This window comes from Camelus dromedarius, chromosome 14, assembly GCF_036321535.1.
Source record: "Camelus dromedarius isolate mCamDro1 chromosome 14, mCamDro1.pat, whole genome shotgun sequence".
NCBI lineage: Eukaryota > Metazoa > Chordata > Mammalia > Artiodactyla > Camelidae > Camelus > Camelus dromedarius.
This window is the reverse complement of record NC_087449.1, coordinates 27,134,908-27,155,982: the sequence shown is the minus strand read 5'-3', so window position 1 is coordinate 27,155,982 and position 21,075 is coordinate 27,134,908. Positions and strand designations below refer to the sequence as shown.

At 41.9% G+C, this 21,075-nt stretch overlaps 1 protein-coding gene across 1 annotated transcript in view; it reads right to left on the bottom strand.

Annotated features, from left to right (window-relative positions):
• Positions 1-13,046: 13,046 nt before the first annotated feature.
• The window catches only part of LOC105096274 (cytochrome P450 2J2), a 31,006-nt gene continuing 22,977 nt past the window's right edge, over positions 13,047-21,075 (bottom strand). The window contains exons 8-9 of the mRNA XM_031465240.2: positions 18,320-18,458; positions 13,047-13,551 (exon numbers count right to left, since the gene is read on the bottom strand). Coding sequence (XP_031321100.1) covers positions 13,373-13,551; positions 18,320-18,458 — 318 coding nt within the window. The 3' untranslated portion in view covers positions 13,047-13,372. The remainder of the gene's footprint in view (positions 13,552-18,319; positions 18,459-21,075) is intronic.

The window sequence follows — 21,075 nt, the reverse complement described above, 5'->3', positions numbered from 1 at the left end:
ATTGTTTCCATATCTTGGTTATTGTAAATAACACTACAAACAATACAGGGGTGCAGACATCTTTTGTGTTTTCATTTTATTCAGACAAATACACAGAATTGGAATAGCTGGATCAAATGCTAGTTCTATTTTTATACCATGATTTATTTACCCATTTTCATGTCAATGAACACTCTGTCATATACTAATCAATCCCCCAAATCATTGAGTTGCTTCAAAAAAGAAAAGAAAGAAGAAAAACAGGAAGAAGGAAAAAGGAAAAGCTTAATGTTGTGTATACAATTTTGTTGAACAAATCACACACAGGAAAACATGTAAAGCAACTATGTAGAATATTAATTGCCTGGTGAGAAGTTATCAGATTAGTCCCTTCATTGGCCCTTATGCCACACAATTTCCTGAATAAATTGCTAATTAATTAATAAGTTATTTGTTAATTGTGGTTACAAGTATCAAGTGATTTTTTTTCAGCATTAATTGAAAACTGTTGTGTGAAACCTGTGTATCCAGAGACATTACATCATATAAATATTAAGAAATACTTTAGCTAGAATATTTTTTGGTATTAAATTATATGTCAAGTATTTGAAATGAATTTGAGGTTCAAAGTAAGGTATATTTCCTAAGCAACAATGGTAATTTCTTTATTTCAAAATTCCCTATTTTGAAACTTTAAATTTCTATTAGTTGTCTTACATCTTCTTCTACCATATGACTTCATTATTTGACAATTAAAAGACACAATTTTTTGAATGCATTTAAGGATTTATTTTAAAAATTGATATGCTGCATTATTTTTATCAAGAAGTAACTTGGTCCATCAAATCTCTTTTGCTTGCCTAGGATTCAAGTCAAAATGATTTTCAAAATAACTGTAAACAAACTTAATCTAAATGTGTTAACAAATATCCCTGGATATTCTATTTATGTATCTTTAATGCCCTGAAAATCTGAAGGGTAATCTAAACTGGCATGTTTTAGAGTATTCAAGAAAGAAAAAAAAAATTCCTGCTTTTCACACCACCATTTTAGATTTGATAAAGATTTTGGTGAGGAAAAATGGTATATACTATAAGAATTGACAAAACTCTGAAAATTTCTTTCTATAAAAGATGAAACACACAATAATTAAGTAGAGTGAGTCATGGAGGATCAGTGTTTAGCACTGGATAATTTGTACTTTGGGTTTATATTATCATATCCAGATTGCAGGTACAGTTGACCCTTGAACAACAGCATGGGTTTAAACACTAAGGGTCCACTTGTACATAGATTTTTTTTTCAATAGTAAATACTGCAACACTACAGGATCTTCAGCTGGTTGAATACATGGATGGCTGAATCCACGGATGCAGAACTGTGTAACATTTTAGTATTTGCCAAAATGGCTTTATAAAAAGAATCCTAAATTTCTAAGTTTTGTATAAGTTAAGCAAAAGTAAAGATTTTCTCAAACAAAAATAGAGGGAATCTGTTGCTAGTAGACCTGCCTTACAAGAAATATAAAGAAGTCTTTCAGAAAGAAGGAAAAAGATACTCAGATTTACATAAAGAAAGGAAGAGCATTAGATTAAAAAATAAATTAAAAATTTTTTATTTTTCTTAATTGATCTCATAGATGACAGATGGTTCAAAATAAAAATAGTAACAATGTATTCAGAGATTATAGCTTACAAATAAGTGACACGGATGATGCAGTGTTGTAAGGAAAGATGGCGGAATTAGGAAAACTCTGTTATAAGATACTTACACTATTGATAAAGCAGTTTGGTGTTATTTTAGAGTGGATTTGGATTCCTTGAGATGCTTATTGTGAACTCTGGGGCAACTATTTGACAATTTCAGAAAAAGAAATATTATCAATATGCTAATACAGACAAGAAAATGGCATTATATAAAAGACTAAAAACTAGAGAAGACAGAAAAAGAGTTAAAGACAGAAAATAAAAAGACAAACCAAATGCAATGAATAGAAAACAATAATCATATGGTAGCTATTAATCTGTATCAATTACCACTTTAAACGTTAATGTTCTAAATGCACTAATTAAAAGACAGTATCTGTCAGAGTGGATACAAAACTGAGGTCTTTAATCCATTTTGAAAAATCATTGGTCAGGGATAAGACCCTAGCCTCAGTTTCATCCCTGGACACTATACGACATTAGGCAAATCATTTATCCTGTCTAGTCATATCTCTCTCAGTCGTAAAACAAGGGTACAGGTCAAGTATCTGACTCCAGATAAAAGTCAGTAAAAGCATGATTTGGAATAATAGGATAAAATTTTAAAGCAGCTATTATAAGTATATTTCAATAAACAATTACACTGTCAAAAAACTGAAATTAGAAAATCTTTACAAAGTAATACAAAACATGCATTACAACAAAGAAATTTTAGAACTTAAAAATGTAATAACCTAAACAAAAACTCAGTGGAACGACTCAATGCCAAGTGGTAAGGAAGAATCAAGGACGTTGAAGACATCAATAGAAAGCATCCAATCAGAACAACATAGAGAAAACAGACTGAGAAACAAAACAAAACAAAACAAAAATTGAGACTCAGGGACCTATGTTCGAAAAACAAAAGATCTAACCCTTGTGCTAACAGTGCCCAAGAGTACCAGAAGGAAAGGAGAAAAAATGTGGATATGAAAAAAATATTTGAAGAAATAATGGCTGAAAATATTCTCAAACTTTGTAGCAGAAAAACCTACAGATCCAAGAAGCTGTGAATGAATCCAGTAAATCCCAAGAATTCACACCAATACATATTATAATCAAATCTCTGAAAACTACAAACAATGAAAACTTCTTGAAAGCATGTGGAGGGCAACAACTCACTTCTTATGGGAACAACAACCCAAATTACAGCAGATTTCTCATCAACACCCAGAGAGGTCAGAAGGAAGTATCACAACATTTTCAAATTATGCAAACGAAACTGTGAACCTCGAACACTATATCCACTGAAAATGTACTTCAGAAATGAAGCTGAAGTACAGACATGCCTAGATGAAGGAGAGCTAAGACAATTTTTGACAGCAGAACAGTTCTAAAAGAATGGCTAAAGAGACTTCTTCAGGTAGAAAAGAAAGACCAATAGAAAGGGTAAATAAATGGGTAAGTATACTAGACTATTCTCCTCTTGAATTGAAAAAAATGTGTTTGACAGTTAAAAGCAAAACTATAATACTGTCTCATGTGGTTGTCAATGTATGCAGAGATAATATTTCAGACAATTATATCATAAAGTAGGAAGGGAAAGGGACCTAAAGGGACAGTTTTAAGGTGGCTACATTCCACTTGAAAAGCAAGAATGTTGATACTTACTACAATAAGCTATATATGCATAGCATGCAATCTTTACAGCAACTACTTAAAACGCCATACAAAGAGATATACTCAAAAACATTACAGATAAATTAAAGCAGAATTTTAAAAAAATTCTCAAGTGGCCCACAGGAAGACAGGAAAGGAGAAATAGAGGAATAAAAAACAAAGTGAAAAAATAGACAATAAAGAGTAAAATGGCAGACTTAACTGTTAACATATGAATAATTGTGTGACAATATAAACAATCAAAATTCAACAATGAAAAGACAGACTGGCAAAATTAAAACACATATGACCTGCCTATATCCTATCTACAAAAAATCATTTCAAATATAAACATATAAGGAAGTTAAAGGTGAAAGAATGCAGAAGCATATACTATGTAAATACGAATCAAAAGAGAGCTGGTGTGACTATATTACATCAGACAAAGTAAAGTTCAGGCAAGGAAAATTACCAGAGATAAAGAGGGACATTAAATAATAATTAAAGAGCCAATTCACCAAGATGACACAACAATTTCAATGTGTTTTCACCACAGAAAGGAGCTTCCCAGTACATAAATGAAAACTCCGGGGACTGTCTAGAGACACAGACAAACCTGTAGTATGTAATTATTCGGAGATTTCAACATGTCTCTCCCAGTCACTGAGAGAATCAGGGGAGAAGAAGTCAACACAAATATAGAAGAAATAAAGAACAGAGTCATGGATCTAACTGACACGTAGTATACAACATTCCACCCAATAACAGCAGAATACACATTTTTTTTCCCCAATTAAGCATGGTGCTGTAGCTTGGGTCATAAAACCAACCTTTACGTATTTTTAAAAAATTGAAATAATAAAAAATATGTCCTCATGACAATAATGGACTTAAACTGAAAAACAGAAACACAAAGAAAACAGGACAATCTGCCAATACTTATAAATTAAACAACTCATTTCTTAAACAAGGGGAAAGGTTTAGAAGTGTAGCTTTGTAATTCTTTGACTAATCCTGTCACTTCATGGTGCAAACTGGGTGTATCTCCAGAAAGTGCTGAAACCTTCTCCGTCTGAACTTTGAATACATTACAGGCTTGTGTTTAAAGTGCTCCAGGATCTTTCTAGGGAAAGGGGAACCAATATTTGTTGGCACCTACTATTAGCTCTATTAATATTGACCATTCACTGTTTTATTTAATGTTCACAACCACCTGTCACAGTCTTGTCTCTCAGCAAAGTAGCAGCACTGAGAGGCAGGGAAGCAGCTGAAGATTCTTGGCAAAGTGCTGGATGTTGGAGGGAATTTTAAGGAATCCAGAGTGGCCACAGCTAGAAGCCCTCATGGGAGATGAATGTAAAGAAGTAGAAAGAAGGTACAAGAAGGGTTCCAAGTGGCTCCCTAGGGAGTCTGAACTCTGGGAAGCAGCAGGAAGCACTAAGCAAGTCTAAATGACACTTTAAATGACTACTTTAGTGAGAGTGGATTGCAGGGCCAGGAGGCTGAAGGTGAGGGGCTCAGTCCCTGTGGGGAGGGAGCAATTGAATTTAAAAGTGGTGAGGATTTAAATAGTAGTATCACCATTTTCACATGGGAAATGGAGCCTCCAAGAGGGAAAGTTAGCATTTTTCCCTGAGGATAATAATACTAAAGAGACAAATTGAGTATATTATATAGAATGTCCCAGTAATATGTAACATGACACACAATTAAATGACTTACAAAACGTTCCATGTCTGGTGCACTTAAATAGTAAAGAGTTTACAGTATTTCATTCCTAAAGCAGGCAGGTGGAATCATGCCAGTTTATGGCAGGAGGCTGAGGATCAATGCCCGGTGTACCTGGGTGCTGGCTTTAGCATCAGAGCCCCGCCCTCAGTGCCCAGAGTGGCCCTTGCCCTGCAGGTAAGGGGTCAGGAGGCTCCCAGGCACCTTCTCCTGCTCATACCCGCTGAACCAGCAGGTTCCCCTTCTCAAAGTCCACATGGAACAAATTGCACAGGAAAGGCAGTTGTGGGAGCCCAGGCAGGTAGTTCTTTGGCACTGCCTTTTGAGGAAATCAGCAAAGAAGGGAAAGGTGATGGCATGCAGCAGGAGAGTGAGGGGACAGTGCATCCTCCAGGTGGTCACCGCCGGGAAGCCCATCGTCCAGAGCTATCTGCTGCTTCTTCTGGGTTCTGAGGAGAGGACTTACCCTGTGGTCTCTAAAAGTGAGTTCTCAGCACCGCACCCTTCCCCGCCCCACCCACCAGGGACCTTCCAGCCCTTTTCACCCCAGGCTCTGCCTTGCCCCTCCTCTGCAGTGCCTCACTACCTTGGCTCCAGTGTTGTGTAACCCAACGGCTCTCTCCCAGGCCCTGCTGCCTGCTGCTCGCCACCTCAGTGCACCTCCACCTGCTCCCACTTTCCCTCCACCACCTCAACTGGCCTGTGGCCTGCCAGATGACAGGTGCCTGGCTCTCAGGAGAAGACCCTTGGGTCCAAAGTAATGAAATTAGTATATTGAAGCGATATCTGCTCTCCCAAGTTCACTGCAGCATTGTTCACAAAAGCTAAGACATGGAAGCATCCTAAGCATCCTTTCAATTGGTGAATGAATAAAGGAAATAAAACACACACACACACACACACACACACACAAGTCACACACACACTGGAATTTTTTTTTAGCTTTAAAAAGGAAATTCTGCCATTTGCATAAAGGGTGAACCTGAAGGACATTATGCTAAGTAAAACAAGCCAGACAGAGAAAGACAAGTACCGCATTATCTCCCTTAAATGTGGACTCTAAAAAAGTCAAACTCATAAAACCAGAGGGTAGAACCATGCCTGTGGCTTGAGGGTGGGGACATGGGAAGATATTCATCATGGGCACCAGGGTAAATTCTGCAGATCTAATGTACAGCATGGTAACAAGGGTTAATAGTGCATCGTATAGTTAAGATTTTCTAAGAGGACAGACCTTAAATGAATTCTCACCTCACACAAGGGTAACTACAGAGATGATGGATAAGCCATGTAGCTTGATTGTGGTGATCTTCCACCTTGTGGATTTTACATATAAAACAAGTTGTACACATTGAACATACAGAAAAGTAACTCAAAGTCTTTTAAATTGAAATAAATGAAATTGAATTAAAATTTATTAATAAAGTTGTTAAAATTGCTCAATTGAAGTGTTTGGTAATTCCAATGTCTGGCTTTTTCAAGGAGAGTTTCTACTGATTGATGTTTACCCTGTGTGTTGGCCATAGTTGCTTGTTTCTTTACATGGTTCATAAATTTTTGTTGAAAATTTGACCTTGTAAATGATACAGTGTTGGAAATCTGGACATCAGGAACCACCCCGGGTCTGTTACTTTTATCGTTGTTTTTGATGCTAATTGTTTAGTAACTTTCATGGGCTAATTCTGTAAAAGTTCCATCCTTCATCACATCAGGCCCCTGGATGCTCTGGTGTTAGCAGCGGGTTCAGCTCACGTGTGCACAGAGGTCTCCTCAAAGGCCTTGAACCACCAGGTCTCTCAGGGCTCTGCGTGTGAGACGGGTGCACCGTCAGCACTCAAGCAGGTGGGCCACACTCCGTCTTAGCCCTAATGTCCTGCTTGTGCAGAGGCTCCAGGTCAGCCAGAGATGCGGGCACCAGTGCTTCTCGGGTCCCTCCTGGGCACACACACAGCCCTTGCCGGTGGGTAGCCTTCTAGGTTCCCGGGGATATGGCAGAGCTTGTTGAAGCCCCAGTGGGCATCTCCTTCCCCAGCTTTCCCTTTTAATCCTCTTGGTAGCAGATCTGGTGTTGCCCCCTCAGGTTCTTGCAAGGCTGTCCAATTGCCCTGATTTATTTGAACACATGCCTTGGAGAGTGAGTGGTTCATACAGACTGGATTTGGAGGCAGGTCAAGTAAACACAAGTCTGAGAGTGGGGACTTTGCAGGGAGTTGTCAGATAGGACAACAGTGACTTTTGTCCGGCACCAGCATTTGGGGCACTCCCTCCAGTTCCTGCTTGGTGCCAAATGTTCTCAGCTACTATAGTTGCCAGGCTGTTGCTTTTCAATGAGACTGTAGAGCTGGGGAGAGAAAAACTGGAGCAGGGCAAGTTAAATGCCACAGAGCTCACTGTTCTTCCTGAGATTCAGTTGTTTTTAGTTTTGGTTTTCCTTTAGCAAAAGCACAGATTGTTCCAAGACTGCAACAACTGTAATTATTGGAAAGCTCTGGTTAAAATCTAGAGTCTGGAAATGTTGCTTTTGAAAACTTTTGCTTGTTTTCCCTGTGCTTTTATGGAGGAACAGATTTTTTGAAGGTCCTTACTTTGCCATTTCAGTGGTTCTCTCCAGAGGTCGGATTTTTGGATCTAGAAGGGGCCTTAGCAAGCAGTTGTTGAAGTCCACATCTTCCAGGGGGTGAGGGTAGGGGCAGACTGATGGGTCCACCAGGAAGGGAGGCTTAGGTGGCCTGCCCACCCCCTTGATAGTGCTGTGTGCAGGGACCGTGGGCAGAACAGGGCTTTTGCCCCTGACACCTCAGAAGTGGTAGTTGGGTTTGGCCTTTTTGAATCTTGTTCAAAATCTGCCCCAACTGCACATGCTGTTATTTTCATTCCCTTATAGTTTCTCTGTATTCTGTTGCTCAAGGACAAGTTTGTCCAGGTGCAAGCACTGCAGAATAGGGTCCCAAGCTACAGTGTGTCTCAGGTTCAAGAAGCATTTACCAAGCATCTACTATGTACCAATGAGCGTAGGTGAGCAAGTCACACTCTCTCGTAAAGCTCAGTGTCACTGGCACATTACATGGAAACAGGAGATGGAAACTTCTGAATAAAATTCTCAGAGAATGGAGGAGGGATCAACTAACTGGCTGAGACTGTCCAGAAAATGTCACTGAAGAGTTGGCATTTAAACAGGGTCTGCTGGGTGTAATTAGACATTTCTTACAGAAAAGATATATAAAGACAAGAAGATGATAAAGGACCTGGCGTGTGGGGCATTGATAGGACTTCAGCAATTTGCAGGAGGAGTACTAAGAGATGTGACTGAAGAGGTGAGCAGGTGTCAGATCACAAAACCACCACGTGCCCAGCTAACGAGCAGGCCACTCACATGGCTGTACACGGCCCACCTCCAGAGGGCGCTGCTCACCAGGACCACCTGTGATGGTGTCCTGGGGGTTGACAAAGGGGCTGCCCCACTAAAGGATTTATAAGGAGCCTGTGGTCAGTAGGCAGGAGAGTATATTGTTCTGTGAACTCAGTGAGGAAAGGATCAAATGGTCTAGAAAAAAAGGTACAGAAATTACTGGAAGCTTCCTCTGAAAAATGATAACAGCATTTCAACTACAGTTTGGTCTAGTATATGCCAAGCACACTGTTACCTTTTTTAATATATATAGTACATTTATATATAGATAGATTATATATTTAGATAATAAAATGTTTATATACTATAAAAATTTAATATACATATACTGTATTTCTATTATGTATATTTAACCTATATTGAATAAAAAATATATATATACACACGTATTTGATCATCATAGCACTTAAAATGCAGGTTTATCAGACACTTTAGGATAAATTATGTTGCAGTAACTAACAATTCCTAATCCTAGTGACTCAAGCAAAACAGGTTAATTTTCACATCTCATGTTCACCCTTAATCAGCTATGACTCTGCTTCTTGACTTTGTCTCCTGGGTGTAGGCTGACAGATACTTATCTGGGATGTCACTGGTCTCATGGCAGAGAAGAAAGAAACATGTTGAACTTTGAGCTGGCTCTTAAGCACTCAGAAGTGACCTATGGAAATTTTGTTCTCACTTGATTGGCCAAAGCAAATGACAGGGTCTTTCTTGTGTATGTCGGAGTGGTCAGGTGTGACCCCTGGTCCCCAGGGAGAAGCACCACAAAGGAAGACTACCCAAAGAAGGACAGGGGATTTTTTAACCAATCTCATAATTCACAGCTGTGTTACTTCTTCTATTCTACAGTTTAGGAAATGGGTGCAGGAAAGTAGAGAAGCCCATTTAATTTGCAAGGAGATATAAATAAATGAGAAAACTGGAATTGAAGTCAGGCCAATCTAGCTCCAAATTCTAGATCCCCATTTCATCTAAATCTCCATGCTGCCTACCCCGAGTATTTAAATGTTGTTTTGTGTGCATCAGAGCCCTGTGACGTCTTTGGACCCTGGATATATTTGGCAAACAGAAGCATCTATTTTGACCGTCACTGTTGTAACAGTCCTCAGTGATTCAGTGCCAGCCCCTGAAAATGACCCTTTGCATTTGACACTTTATTCTTGCTTTGATTAATTTCTTGTTACAAAAGCAGAGGGAAAGGTTCTTTGGTGTAAATAGCAATGCAAATAGCCTGCAGTGAATGCACATAAACACAGTGTGTTGGGCTGCTCTGGTCCCATTTGGGTTCACTCCCGCATGCATCCAGCTGCTGCGTTTGCCCGGGTCCAGCTCATCGCGGGTGGTCTTAAGCACAGCTCTGGTGACTGGCCAGCTGTCAGCTCAGGCAATGTGACAGAAATGACCGAGCCATGTCATCCATCATGCTAAGATGGGCTTGTTTAAATGGTAGTAGCAAAGTTGCAAATGAACAGGCAGAAGCACAAAAAGCTCTCTTGAGCTCCTGTACAGAAAAGTTCTCTCATTACATTCTTTTTGTCCCAACTGGTCAACAGGCCACACTAAAATAAAGGGAAATATAAGTAGATTCTATCTCATAAAGGGGCGTGTTCTAAAGGGGCATGAAAGGGGAGTCAGTGTAGCAACAGGCATTATTATGACCATTTTGAAAATGCAGTGTCTCGGGAGAGAGGGCTTTTGGAAGGGAACCCCACTCCATAATGTGACAGGTGTGGGACTTAATGTGGACCCTGTGGCACCACCAGCTCGGGGTCATCATGAACCCCAGCAAGAGGACCGCCTGCAGGGGTAATATGGCCTAAGAGGAGCTGAATTCCCAGGTGCCGGGAGAGAGAGGCTTTAGGTGAAGGCAAAGCATGGCACCCCCAAGTGTGCTGCCTGTGGAGGGCCCTAGTAGAGGGAGGGTGGCAGAGGTGAGGCGGTGGGGGTGGTCTGGAAGGAGGGAGCACATGGTGCCTAGAGAAGATGTGGCTGCAGCCCACCCACCTCGCCTGGAAAGCGTCCTCTCCTATAACTGGGTTGAGCAGGGGAGCTAAATTAACTAGTTTAGGAACTTGTTTAAGTTGTGCACTTACAGGGCTACACATTGTGATGAACAAAATGAGTCTTCTTGGGAACGAGTGTGACAAGAGGAATGATTGTCATCTAAGTGTGACAGACAAATGATGGATCCTACCCTATAAAATTTCACTCAGAGGCAAAATGGAATAGTTCACAGAGTGGTGTGGGCACGGCAGGGAATAAGGCTTCACTGTCCCTTGTACTCCATTGAGTCCCAGTCCAACAGTCTGCCACACACGGGACTCCTGTTGGTGAATTTTATCCTCCCCACAACATAGTGAGTTTCCTGCCCTTGGATCCATGGTTTAAAGGAAGAAAATAAAGGCTTTTGGGCTAAATGTGTTGCTGAGAGTCACAGGAAGGAGTTGAGGAGAGACAAAACCTGTGTCTCTGGACACTTAACCCCAGTGCCCCCTCCCTCCCACTTGGTAGCTTAGAATCAAGCAGTTGAGTTAGATCAAGGCGAGAAAATCTTGACACTCAGGTGGACCAATGATATTCCATGTTTCAACACAGAAACTCTCCCAAGGTGCTGTTCTTGTTAAGAGAACACTAGCCAGCCCCAGCCTCCTGTCCATAAACCTGCAGGGCACTGGGAGGTGGTCCCTCTGCTGGCCCCCCTCCCTTGTGCACCCGTCCAGCCCTGCCTGAACACATCCATACACACTGAGGGTATCCTGAGTGTCCTGCTCCTTCTCTGCTTGTAAGTCCTCCAACCTCCAACCTGATTTTAAACTTACACTGCATCATGTGTGTCTGTGTCTCTCTGCCGGACAGGGGTAGAGGAAGAGTCACAGCCTGGGTGGTTTCTCAGCAAAATCTGTGCCTCATCCATGAATCCACAGGAAATGTAATGTGCTTGCACACCCTGTGTCAGCACACTGATACCAAGTAAGAGGGAAAGGGGCCCTGGAGCTTCCAAAGTAGACAAGGAATAAGACAGCTACAACGTGCAGAGAACAAAAGCTGTGTGTCCTACTTGGACAGGAGGAGAGTTCATATTTTAGAGTCTCTCCAGTGAGCTTTGGGGAAAAAAGGAGTCATTTTACACGGCCAGATAATTCAATGACCCCAGTCATGTAAACTCAAGGTTTCTCATTGTGTTCACAGTCTGTCGGTGTCTGGGTCCCCCTGCATTGTTAGGTCAGGATGTGAGCTGAAGGGTGTTAGTTGAATTCCACATTTAAATTCCTGCCCTTCTAGAATCACGGAAAATGCACAGCAGGCAGGAATGGAACTCAGAGATGATTTTTTAAATTTCTTAATTATACAGATGAAAAGACTGAGCATATCATGGAAAGTATTTTGGCCAATTTCTTAGTCTCCTAGTGGGTGATGTCACTGGGGGGAAGAAAAAAGTGGGAAACAAGATTTCAAGTGTTCTGAAAGTTCAAGATCTGATTTCATTGGTTTTCTTCTGGAAATATCATTCGGTCTGTTTTCTGGAGATGCAACTTTCCAGGAGGAAACAAAGAAAGTGCACAGAGGAGGGCAGCTGCCCTTCTCACTTTCTGCTCTTCCCCTAGCCAGGAAGGACCGACTCCTGCTCCCGCACGCAGGGACACACGACCCTTTCTTCCAGACTTACTCCTGGCTTTCCCTGATAGGCTCAGACTAGCTCCAGCCAAAACTCTCCTACTGTCTCTTGTCCCTCCCTTCCTATTTGTGTTTCCCTTTCTATGCTGCCCATTGAATTGGCTTTTCTCTGAATCCCAAACAATAGAAAAGAAAGGCCTATTTTGTTCTAAGCTGTTTAGATTACTTAGAAAATATTAGGGAAAAAAATGACCTTCAGTATGGTTTAGTCCAGTTCACCAGGTTGGTTTGTTTGTTTGCATGGGGGTTGGCATCAAAACTCCATGGACTACCAGTGGTACCTGACCTTCTGGTTTATGGCCATTTTCTCCCCTCAGTAACCAATAGAAGAGGATCCAGCAGAATTTCTGGTTCTCTTTTTAAACATAATCTGCCAAGTCTAATCATTTGAGTTTAGGCTGGTAATAATCTCCATCCAAAGCTGACATTCAGTATTTGAGAAAAGAATACAGCCACCCCATTGTTTCTCTGATATGAAATGACTTGGGAATAAATGCTCAAGGGAGGAATTAAGGTAAGGAGGCATCCTTAAAGATAGAAAATATCTCCACATTTGTCCTCCAAATCTGTTTTCCATGTTTGGTTAACTGTGGTCACACCCTCCTTGGGCCACATCCAAGGCAAAGGCAGTGTCTCCTTAGGTGACCCAGAGAGGCTGCTTCCTCATAGAAACCAGCCATGAATGGGGAACAGGCCCTGCCCTGCTGACTCCCCAGGGGCCATCTTTGGGCAGAAGCAGGAGAAGCTGCACAGAGCTACCAAGTGCCAAGGCCTTGCTGGCCGACCTCTTTGGCTGCCCCAGTGTCTGGCTGCGAGCTCTCATCCACCATTTAGCAAACTCTGACCTGAGGGTCTTCAAGAGGCCAGAAGAAAATCTCCCACAAGGAAGGAAGCAGGAAGGAGGCGGGTCAGCTATGATGTGCTTTATGGTTTCCAAATCATTAATGTCCATTATTTCCTCTGATATTTATAGTGATTCTTCCTTTGGAGAAGGAATCCTTATGCTTTTTTCATCTCCTTGGTGAAAAGGCAAATCACTCAGAGCATAACTGATTCGCTCAGGGCTAAATTGGGGATGGAAAGCTGAGGTTTGGATCCAGTTTCCTCTAAGTCCAAGTCCTAGGACCTTCCTCAGAGGCAGGTCATTCTGTTCCCTCATTTGTCAGCAGGCGCCAGGGCCTTGCAGGGACCTGGGAACTCTTCCTGCTTTCCTTCCCCTCCCACCAGGACAACCTCACTCCCGAGGAACAGCACAGATGCGGTAGGTGACTGGGGAGATGGTCAGGCCTGTTTTGAACTTCAGGCTCAGCTTCTCATTGTCTGGAGGCCTGAAGGTGAATTTTTGCATAAGGACAATAAAAAAAATGAACAACTCGGACCTGGCCAGCTGCTCTCCAAGGCACACCCGCTTTCCTGAAAGACAAAAACATAAGAGGAGTTACCTTCCCAGGTGGTGTCTGTGCCCAGCAATGACTGAAACCTTCCACACGTCTTGCAAAACCTGAGCAAAGGGACGGCCTGCTGGGCCCTGGGGCTTAATGGACATGGCTTATTTGATAAAAACCACCTGAGTTAAACAAGGCACAGAAAGCATCCACCCACAGTCACACACACCAGTGCCTCCAAGGCTCAGGCAGGCGAACACAGGTGTGAAGGGTCAGGGTGCAGATGAAAGGAGTGAGAGGTCTGGGTTGACCGGTAAGTGGAGTCTGGCCTGAAGTCTTTCAAAAATCCAATAGCAAACAACAAGGGCAAAAACCCAAACCCTGTGTTATTTTTTTTCAATTCCTAAAAGCAAACTGATGAAAAGGATAAGCAAGTAAATGTCAGAGGAGGCATTTTTCTCTGCATCAGTTTCCCTTCCTAACGGCCGGGAATCTCCCTGCCGTGGTCCCCCTGCGCAGGACAGAACCTACCTCATCCCCTCTGTTCTCTGACAACTGCTCCAGGCTCCCACTGCCCCTCCCCTACCTGAATACCCTCCTCACCCACTTGGGCTATGACACCCCACACTCGTCTCTACCACCATTTAGTGTGTGTATTTAGTGTGTGTATGTTAATAACTTACTTCCACCCTAAGTAATACATGTTCACCAGAAATAAGAAAAAAACATGTGAAAGTATAAAGACAATAAAACGTGTTTGTAATGACATACTCAGGCAAAACCCTTGTTAAAATTTTGACATATTTCCTCCCTGTCCTTGTAAAGATTCCCCTGCGCACCTGCACTGCGATTAATCTCTGTCGCTAACTCTATGCGATGCTATTGCCGCTTGGTATTTCCCCATGTAATGGAATATTCTAGGAAAACCGTTACTGTGCGCACGCCCCCATGTTGTCCTCTGCCTGTAACCAGTTGCTGAAGAAAGAAAATTAAGAATATCTGCAAGAGTTTAATAAATGTAAACGTGCTTCAGAATTACATCATTATTATACTATTTTGTGTCTTTGTTCCCCACCAGCATGTGTCTAATCCTCTCCAATCCCCTCATTCTCATTGGTTTCCCCATCACAAGTACTACAATGAGGAAATCTGTGAAAATAGTATGAAATTAGCTATATTGTAAACACCCAACTTTCTCCAGAGGAATCCAAGTATCACTACAAAACTGGACCCAGAGATCAGGAACCAGACTGAAAATACTGGTTCCATCAGCAGCGACCAGTGAGCTATGAGGAAACCCTTTATTCTCATAGAGCTAAGCATTTCTCACTTGTCAAACATGTGAAATATTTCTTTCCTAACTATGTTATGTGGCTGGGCAATTATACCAACAACACAGCAGATAGGAATGTGTTTTTAATATATGAAAATGAGGGCTACCCAATTTCAAAGCTTCATCCAGTACTAAAGCAACCTGGAACTTTTTCCTTGGTGCTCCGACTAACTGGCCATCACTAAGTAACCAGGTCAATTACCTCACCAATACAATGAGAGAACTGACCTAGGTTTTGGGGAAAAGGTTCTTCCTAAACTTATCTCCTGTAATCCAATGATTTTATTTGAAAAATGAGGAATCCTCCTTTAGCCTTTCATGAAGCTGTCTCCTGCTTTGTCAGATCAAGTGAGAACAACTTAAAGGAGGAAAAGGAAATAAGAATCTGCAATAACAGGTTTGCTCTCTGCCCTGATTGTGCACCTGTCCTAACTCCACACCTGATGGTCTTCTCCAAGAAAAGGGAAGGAACAGTCTACACGCCATCCCTTCAGGGAGGCTGTCTTTACAAAGTGCTAGACCAAGAAGGAGGCAAAGCAACTGTGTGCCCAAGATGGGGGTGTGGTGGGAAAAACCTGACAGTGCTATTGACATTTTAACTCAGAGGAATTTTCAGGTTTCTATTTCCTGTTCTGTGTAACCAGTCCTCACTCAGCTGAGGCAGTCCCCAAATTGATTGCCTTCACTGAATTTTATTCTTCTCAGACAGAAAGACTGATTGCAAAAATGACTCCATGTTCACTCTCTCCCTGAGTGCACATGATTTGCAGTGGGTCTTCATAGCCCTTCCCCTTGAACATAATTAACACTTGTGCTATTATCCCTTCCCCTTGACCTGGGACTGACCTTAGGACTTAACACTATGTAATGGGAGTGATGGTCAGCTGTTCCCAGTCTGGCCTAAAGAGGCACTGTGTGCTTCCATCCTCCCTCTTGGGGAATTACCTTCAACATGCCCACAAGCAGGGCCAGCTTCCTGGAGGATGAGAGAAAACTTGGAAGAGATGCCCACTGTCCCAGCTGAGGTCATCCTAGATCAGCCTTCAGCCAGCTGACCTCCCAAACAGATAACAGAGCCAAGCAGAGATCAGTCCAGGCTCAACTGTAGATGTGTGAGCAGTAATACACACTTGTTGTTTTCAGTTACTGAGTTTTGGACTGTTTGTTATGCAGCAATGTAATAACTGATGCATATGATGTGAACCGAGTGAATCTTCAAGTGGAAGGACCTCTAAGTTTGAAAATGAGTTACATTCTTATCGTGCAGAGAGACCATTAGATTAGAATGATTAAAAACTTGAGTTTACAGCACTGTTCTGCCAATTCCTTGGGCACACAAAGTTGAATAGGAAACAATTCTTTTGTATTCTTAGTCTCCTTATATTAAGAAAGGAGACACTGATCCACTTCCTAATTAGTAATAACTGGGTTGCTGTAAGGATTACATGAGATAATTTGCTTGCAAATGAAGTCAGAGATTAACAGGGTTTGTTACAATTCTCAAAAGCAAAAACACCAGTGAGGGGAGAATATTTATAATACTTGAGGTATACAGCAAAAACTTTATACTATAATGTGAAACAGGAAGCCCCTGTAGACAGGAAGTCTGGAAGGTATTCCTACATCTCGTATCTGCTTTCATACTAGGAAGTGACTGGCCCAATGTGAGCAAAGATGATGCAGAACCAGATGAAGACAGATAAAGAAGATCTGATCAGAATCAGCACAGATACACCCAGGACTTGGCCATAAAGTAGGACAGCATGAGCCCTGATCACACTTATCTGGGTTCAACTTCCAGCCCCTCATTTCCTGTGCTTAGTGGCATCATCAGCAAATTGATACTGCCTCAGGAAATCAATCTATATTTGATTTTACATTAATGATAAGAGAACGATCATGAATTTCAGAGTTTCGCTCTGTGTAGCGTGTGGGTAACTTTTTTAGGAGACAGTAGTAGGAAGAGCATGGGCTTTAGTTGTTGATAAACCTGGTTTACACTGAGTTCTAGCTCTGCCACCTGAGCTTGTGACTTCAGGTGCCACAGGTGACCTGCTAAGCCTCAGTTTCCTTATCTTTAATGTGGTGATAAGAATTTGAATCTACTAAGGTTGCATTAGAACACATGCTCATTAAGAGTTTGTTTTTTCTATATCATTCATTGTTATATCCTCAGGGTTGAATTCCTGACACATAATAAATGCTTCAGGAAGTGTTTATAGAATTAAGAAATTGGGAAATTAGTTGAAATGACCTCTATAAATGGTAACTCAATACCTGCCTGATGTATACTAAGAATTTTTATCACTCATGTAACAATGTTATGAGTTAAAAACACCCTTTAGGAACTGGTTGCCTTAGAAAGATGGGAGATTTTTCACTATCCTCTTTACTACCTGTCAAGTTGTGCAAGGTGTAAATATATTCACTAGATTTTTAAAGGGTCATTAGAATTAAAAAATGGGCAACAGGACCTCTTCAGGGAGCAGTTATAGAGTAGGATCCCATCTAGGTAAGGCTGTGGCACTTAGAGTCACTGGTGATGCCCAGAAGGATAAGGAAGCGGCCCCTTTCCTTGCCCCTCCCCCACCCTCTCCTTAGAAATGTGGTCAGGTTCTGTGTGAGTGGGTGGCCCATAAAAAGAACTTGAGACATTTATAAACTCTATAAAGACAGCAAGTGTCCAATCTTCTTTGTGGACAATAAGCAGGGTTTGAGCTTCTGTCCCAGTGTCCTTGGGGATAGAAGAATATGAAGGTGAAATCTGCACCAGTCAAGCCAGGACTTAGGAAGTAAGGGCATGAGTCCTGGTGATGCTCAGCCCGGGGAACCCAGAGGTGCAGCAACAGCAAGAGGGAGTCCCGCTGGGCAGGCCTGTCTGGTGAGGACAGAAGCTGTTGCCTGTCTTTCTGGTGAACAATGAATGTTGTCCTCCATCAAGCCATCAGCCACCGCAACTGTCCCCAGTGGTGCACCTTGAGGGGAATTCAGGATGGAGAAAAACTGGATAGTGGCCTTAGAGTATAGAGGTCTATTTATAGGAATAATTTCAATGAGCTCAGACTTGCACTAAAATCATTAACTTGGGATATCTGTTTTTTTTTCTTTTTTGGAGTTTTTTTAATTTAAAAAATTTAAACAATTTTTTGATGATTAGCAGTAATATTTTGATGTTTGACTACTTAAAAAAATTTTTTTTTACCAAAAACTCCTATGTATCATGACTCTTTCCATACTTTTGGGAATAGTCCATAGTTGCTACCTAGGAGGCCACGTTCCCTGGCTACAATCCTCAGTAATACCCCAAGTAAAACGTAATTCTGAACTTGTAGTTTGTGCATTTTAAAAAAAAAAAAATGACACTGTAGACATTCCAGCAAGAGCAGAGCACTCCAGAGAAAAGAGGAGGGAAGGGCTGAGAGAGAGACACTGGGTCCCCACACTCCTATTTATTGCAACTCACCTACTGAGAAAGGCAGAAAGGCTTCCCTTTTCTTAAACTGTCCATTCTCCAGAAAGTGCTCTGGATTGAACTTGTCTGGGGTGGCCCACTCTGCAGGGTCCCTGTGCAGTGCGGTCAGGTTGGTCAGGATCCTGGTTCCCTAGGAACAGGCAGCAAAGACTCAGGCAAGGCATGACCCACACAACACATCTGTGCAGAGGGGCAGGTGTCCCCTGGGCTCCCACACCAAAGCCTGACAGCACCCTGAACCCCCTCAACCTCCTCAACTCACCACCTTCTGAGCCCAACCTCTAGGACCCTGCTCTTTGCCAGGGGACAGATTACAATGATGGATGGAAGTGTCTTTTGGGAATTTTACCAGGGAAGTGTGACCACTCTTGACTGCAGAATGGATCTCTCCAGGGACGTGTCAGTGTAGAACTTGGGAAGGTACATGTGTGCATCAATGAGAGAATACTGTGACAGCTGGCCAGTCAATATTGTCCCAAAACCAACCCAGCTGCTCCCTGAAGTGATGACTATGGCTGCTCTTTCAAGGTAAAAATGCCTCATGTATCTTTGTTTCTTCCGTTCTCTCCCCTCCAATGTCTAGGTCATTCCACAGAAGGTTGAATAAGAGAATCAGGTCATGCTGTGAAGGAACCACTATCCTTCCAGGTACATAGCAAGAACCCCAGGAGTCCTCCTTAATATCTCTCTTTCCCTCATTCTGCCTTCATCCAATTCTTCAGCAAGGCTGGTCAAGTTTAAATTCCTCTTGATTCTATCTCCTCCATTTTAGGTCCACCACTGCCACCCTGGTCCAGGCTACACCCTTGCTTCCCTCAATAGCTGTCTAACTACCCCATACCCTCCCTTTCCCCTTTTCTTGTGCTCCCCTTGCCAAAAGCAGAATTAGCTTTAAACAGGACTTCATCATGTCACACCCATCCACCCAGCACACCTGGAACTTGACAGACACCCTCAATAGCTCCGCACCCTCACTCTTAGATGAAGGATGCATCGCCTGCCCCTGTCTGACACCCTCCCTCTGCCTGCACTCCCACTGCAGGGAGAGTCTTGCAGTTTCTCAAAGTTACCACATGTTCCCACTCATGTCCATGTCTCTTTACAGGCTGTTCCCCTTGCCTGGAATGACATTCCTCCCCATTTTGTCACCATGTTAACTATTAATCATCCTTTAATTTTTAGCTCAAACATCACATCCTTTTGTAAGCATTCTCTGCCATCTCTTATTCCCACTTCCTATTCCAGCATCCTTCTTCTTGAGAGAAACCAGTGATTTTTTTCTGCTGGACAGTTACCATAGTTTGTACTTAAATATTTGCATGATTGTTTTCCACAGACTTGTTTTCTTAGACCTAAATATTTTTGGTATTTAATGAGTATTTAATGAACTAATAAAGAATAATAACTACTATTTGAAACATTCTCTATACTAAGCACTAGGATAAATGTTTTGCATGCTCACTTTACCTCTGCCTCTGAGGTAAGTATCAATGCATTTTTACAGATAAAGAATTTTAAGCTCTGAGCGGTTGAATAAGAGTCACAGGTAGGGGGCATTAGAGCCATGATTTGAACTAGGAGATTTGACATCAATGCTATGGTTCTGAGGCTTTACCAAATACAATCAATAAGATGTCTCTGTTCCTAGGATGATTATTCAAACAGATATTAAAAATCAATGGTAGAAGGAACATTGAGCTGAGCCGGATCCATGGAGCTGAATGAACAACCATTAAAGTGCAGAGTACCTGTGAAATAATTTAGAGCTCAGCCTCCATCCACAAGATGGTCAGTCAGCAAGAGCATAGTGAATGCAGTACCCACAGGAATAGCTGCTTTTCCAGCTCTGCAGGGAAGGTGACTCAGGGGTGTCCAAGAGTAAGCTCCTCTTGTTCAGCCTCTTGAGATCTTCCCCAGGACACACACAAAGGGACTTAGACAAAGTGAGATGGATCCACAGAAGCCCACCAAAGTGGTGAGAAAGCAAAGTGTGAATGTGCAGAGTGCAGACAGGACACTAGGGGGCAGAAGAGAGCCATCTGCCCAGATGCTAACGTGTAGGGCATGGAGTGAGAGCAGAATGTCTTTAGTTAGGGATTTGCAGATATACACTAGTACGTATAAAACAGATAAACACCAAGGTCCTACTCTATAGCACAGGGAGCTGTAGTCAATACTTTCTAATACCTATAATGAAAAATAATATTAAAGAGTGTGTGTGTGTGTGTGTGCATGTTTGTGTATATATATATATATATCTGAACCACTATGCTATACAACATGAATTAACACAACATTGTAAATTGACTATACTTCAATTACAAAAAATAAAATAAGTTTCCTTTGTGAGGACTGGTGATTTAACCGGTACCAACTGAAAACTACTGCAGTGAGACTCCTTAAAGTCAAAGTAATGCAACTCCCGTGGAGAGAAAATGATGCTGTTCAAAAAAGATGAACCTGAATCAGAAAAGATCTGATTCTAGAACCCAACTCCTCCCAGGTTGTAGCTGAGAGATCTTTTGCAAGATTACTCACTCTCTAAGCGTTGATCTCAATTTATAAATTGGGAAGGACAGAATTACTTGAGGATGGATCAAGACATTTAGAAAGAATCTATATAACCCATGGTACATAATCACTGCTTAATAAGCATTGGTTACTTTCTCTCCTTTTCTGATATTTAGTACTTCTCATACTTGGATTGGTTTCCCTTGTGAGATGATAGTCCCATCACAGCTATATAA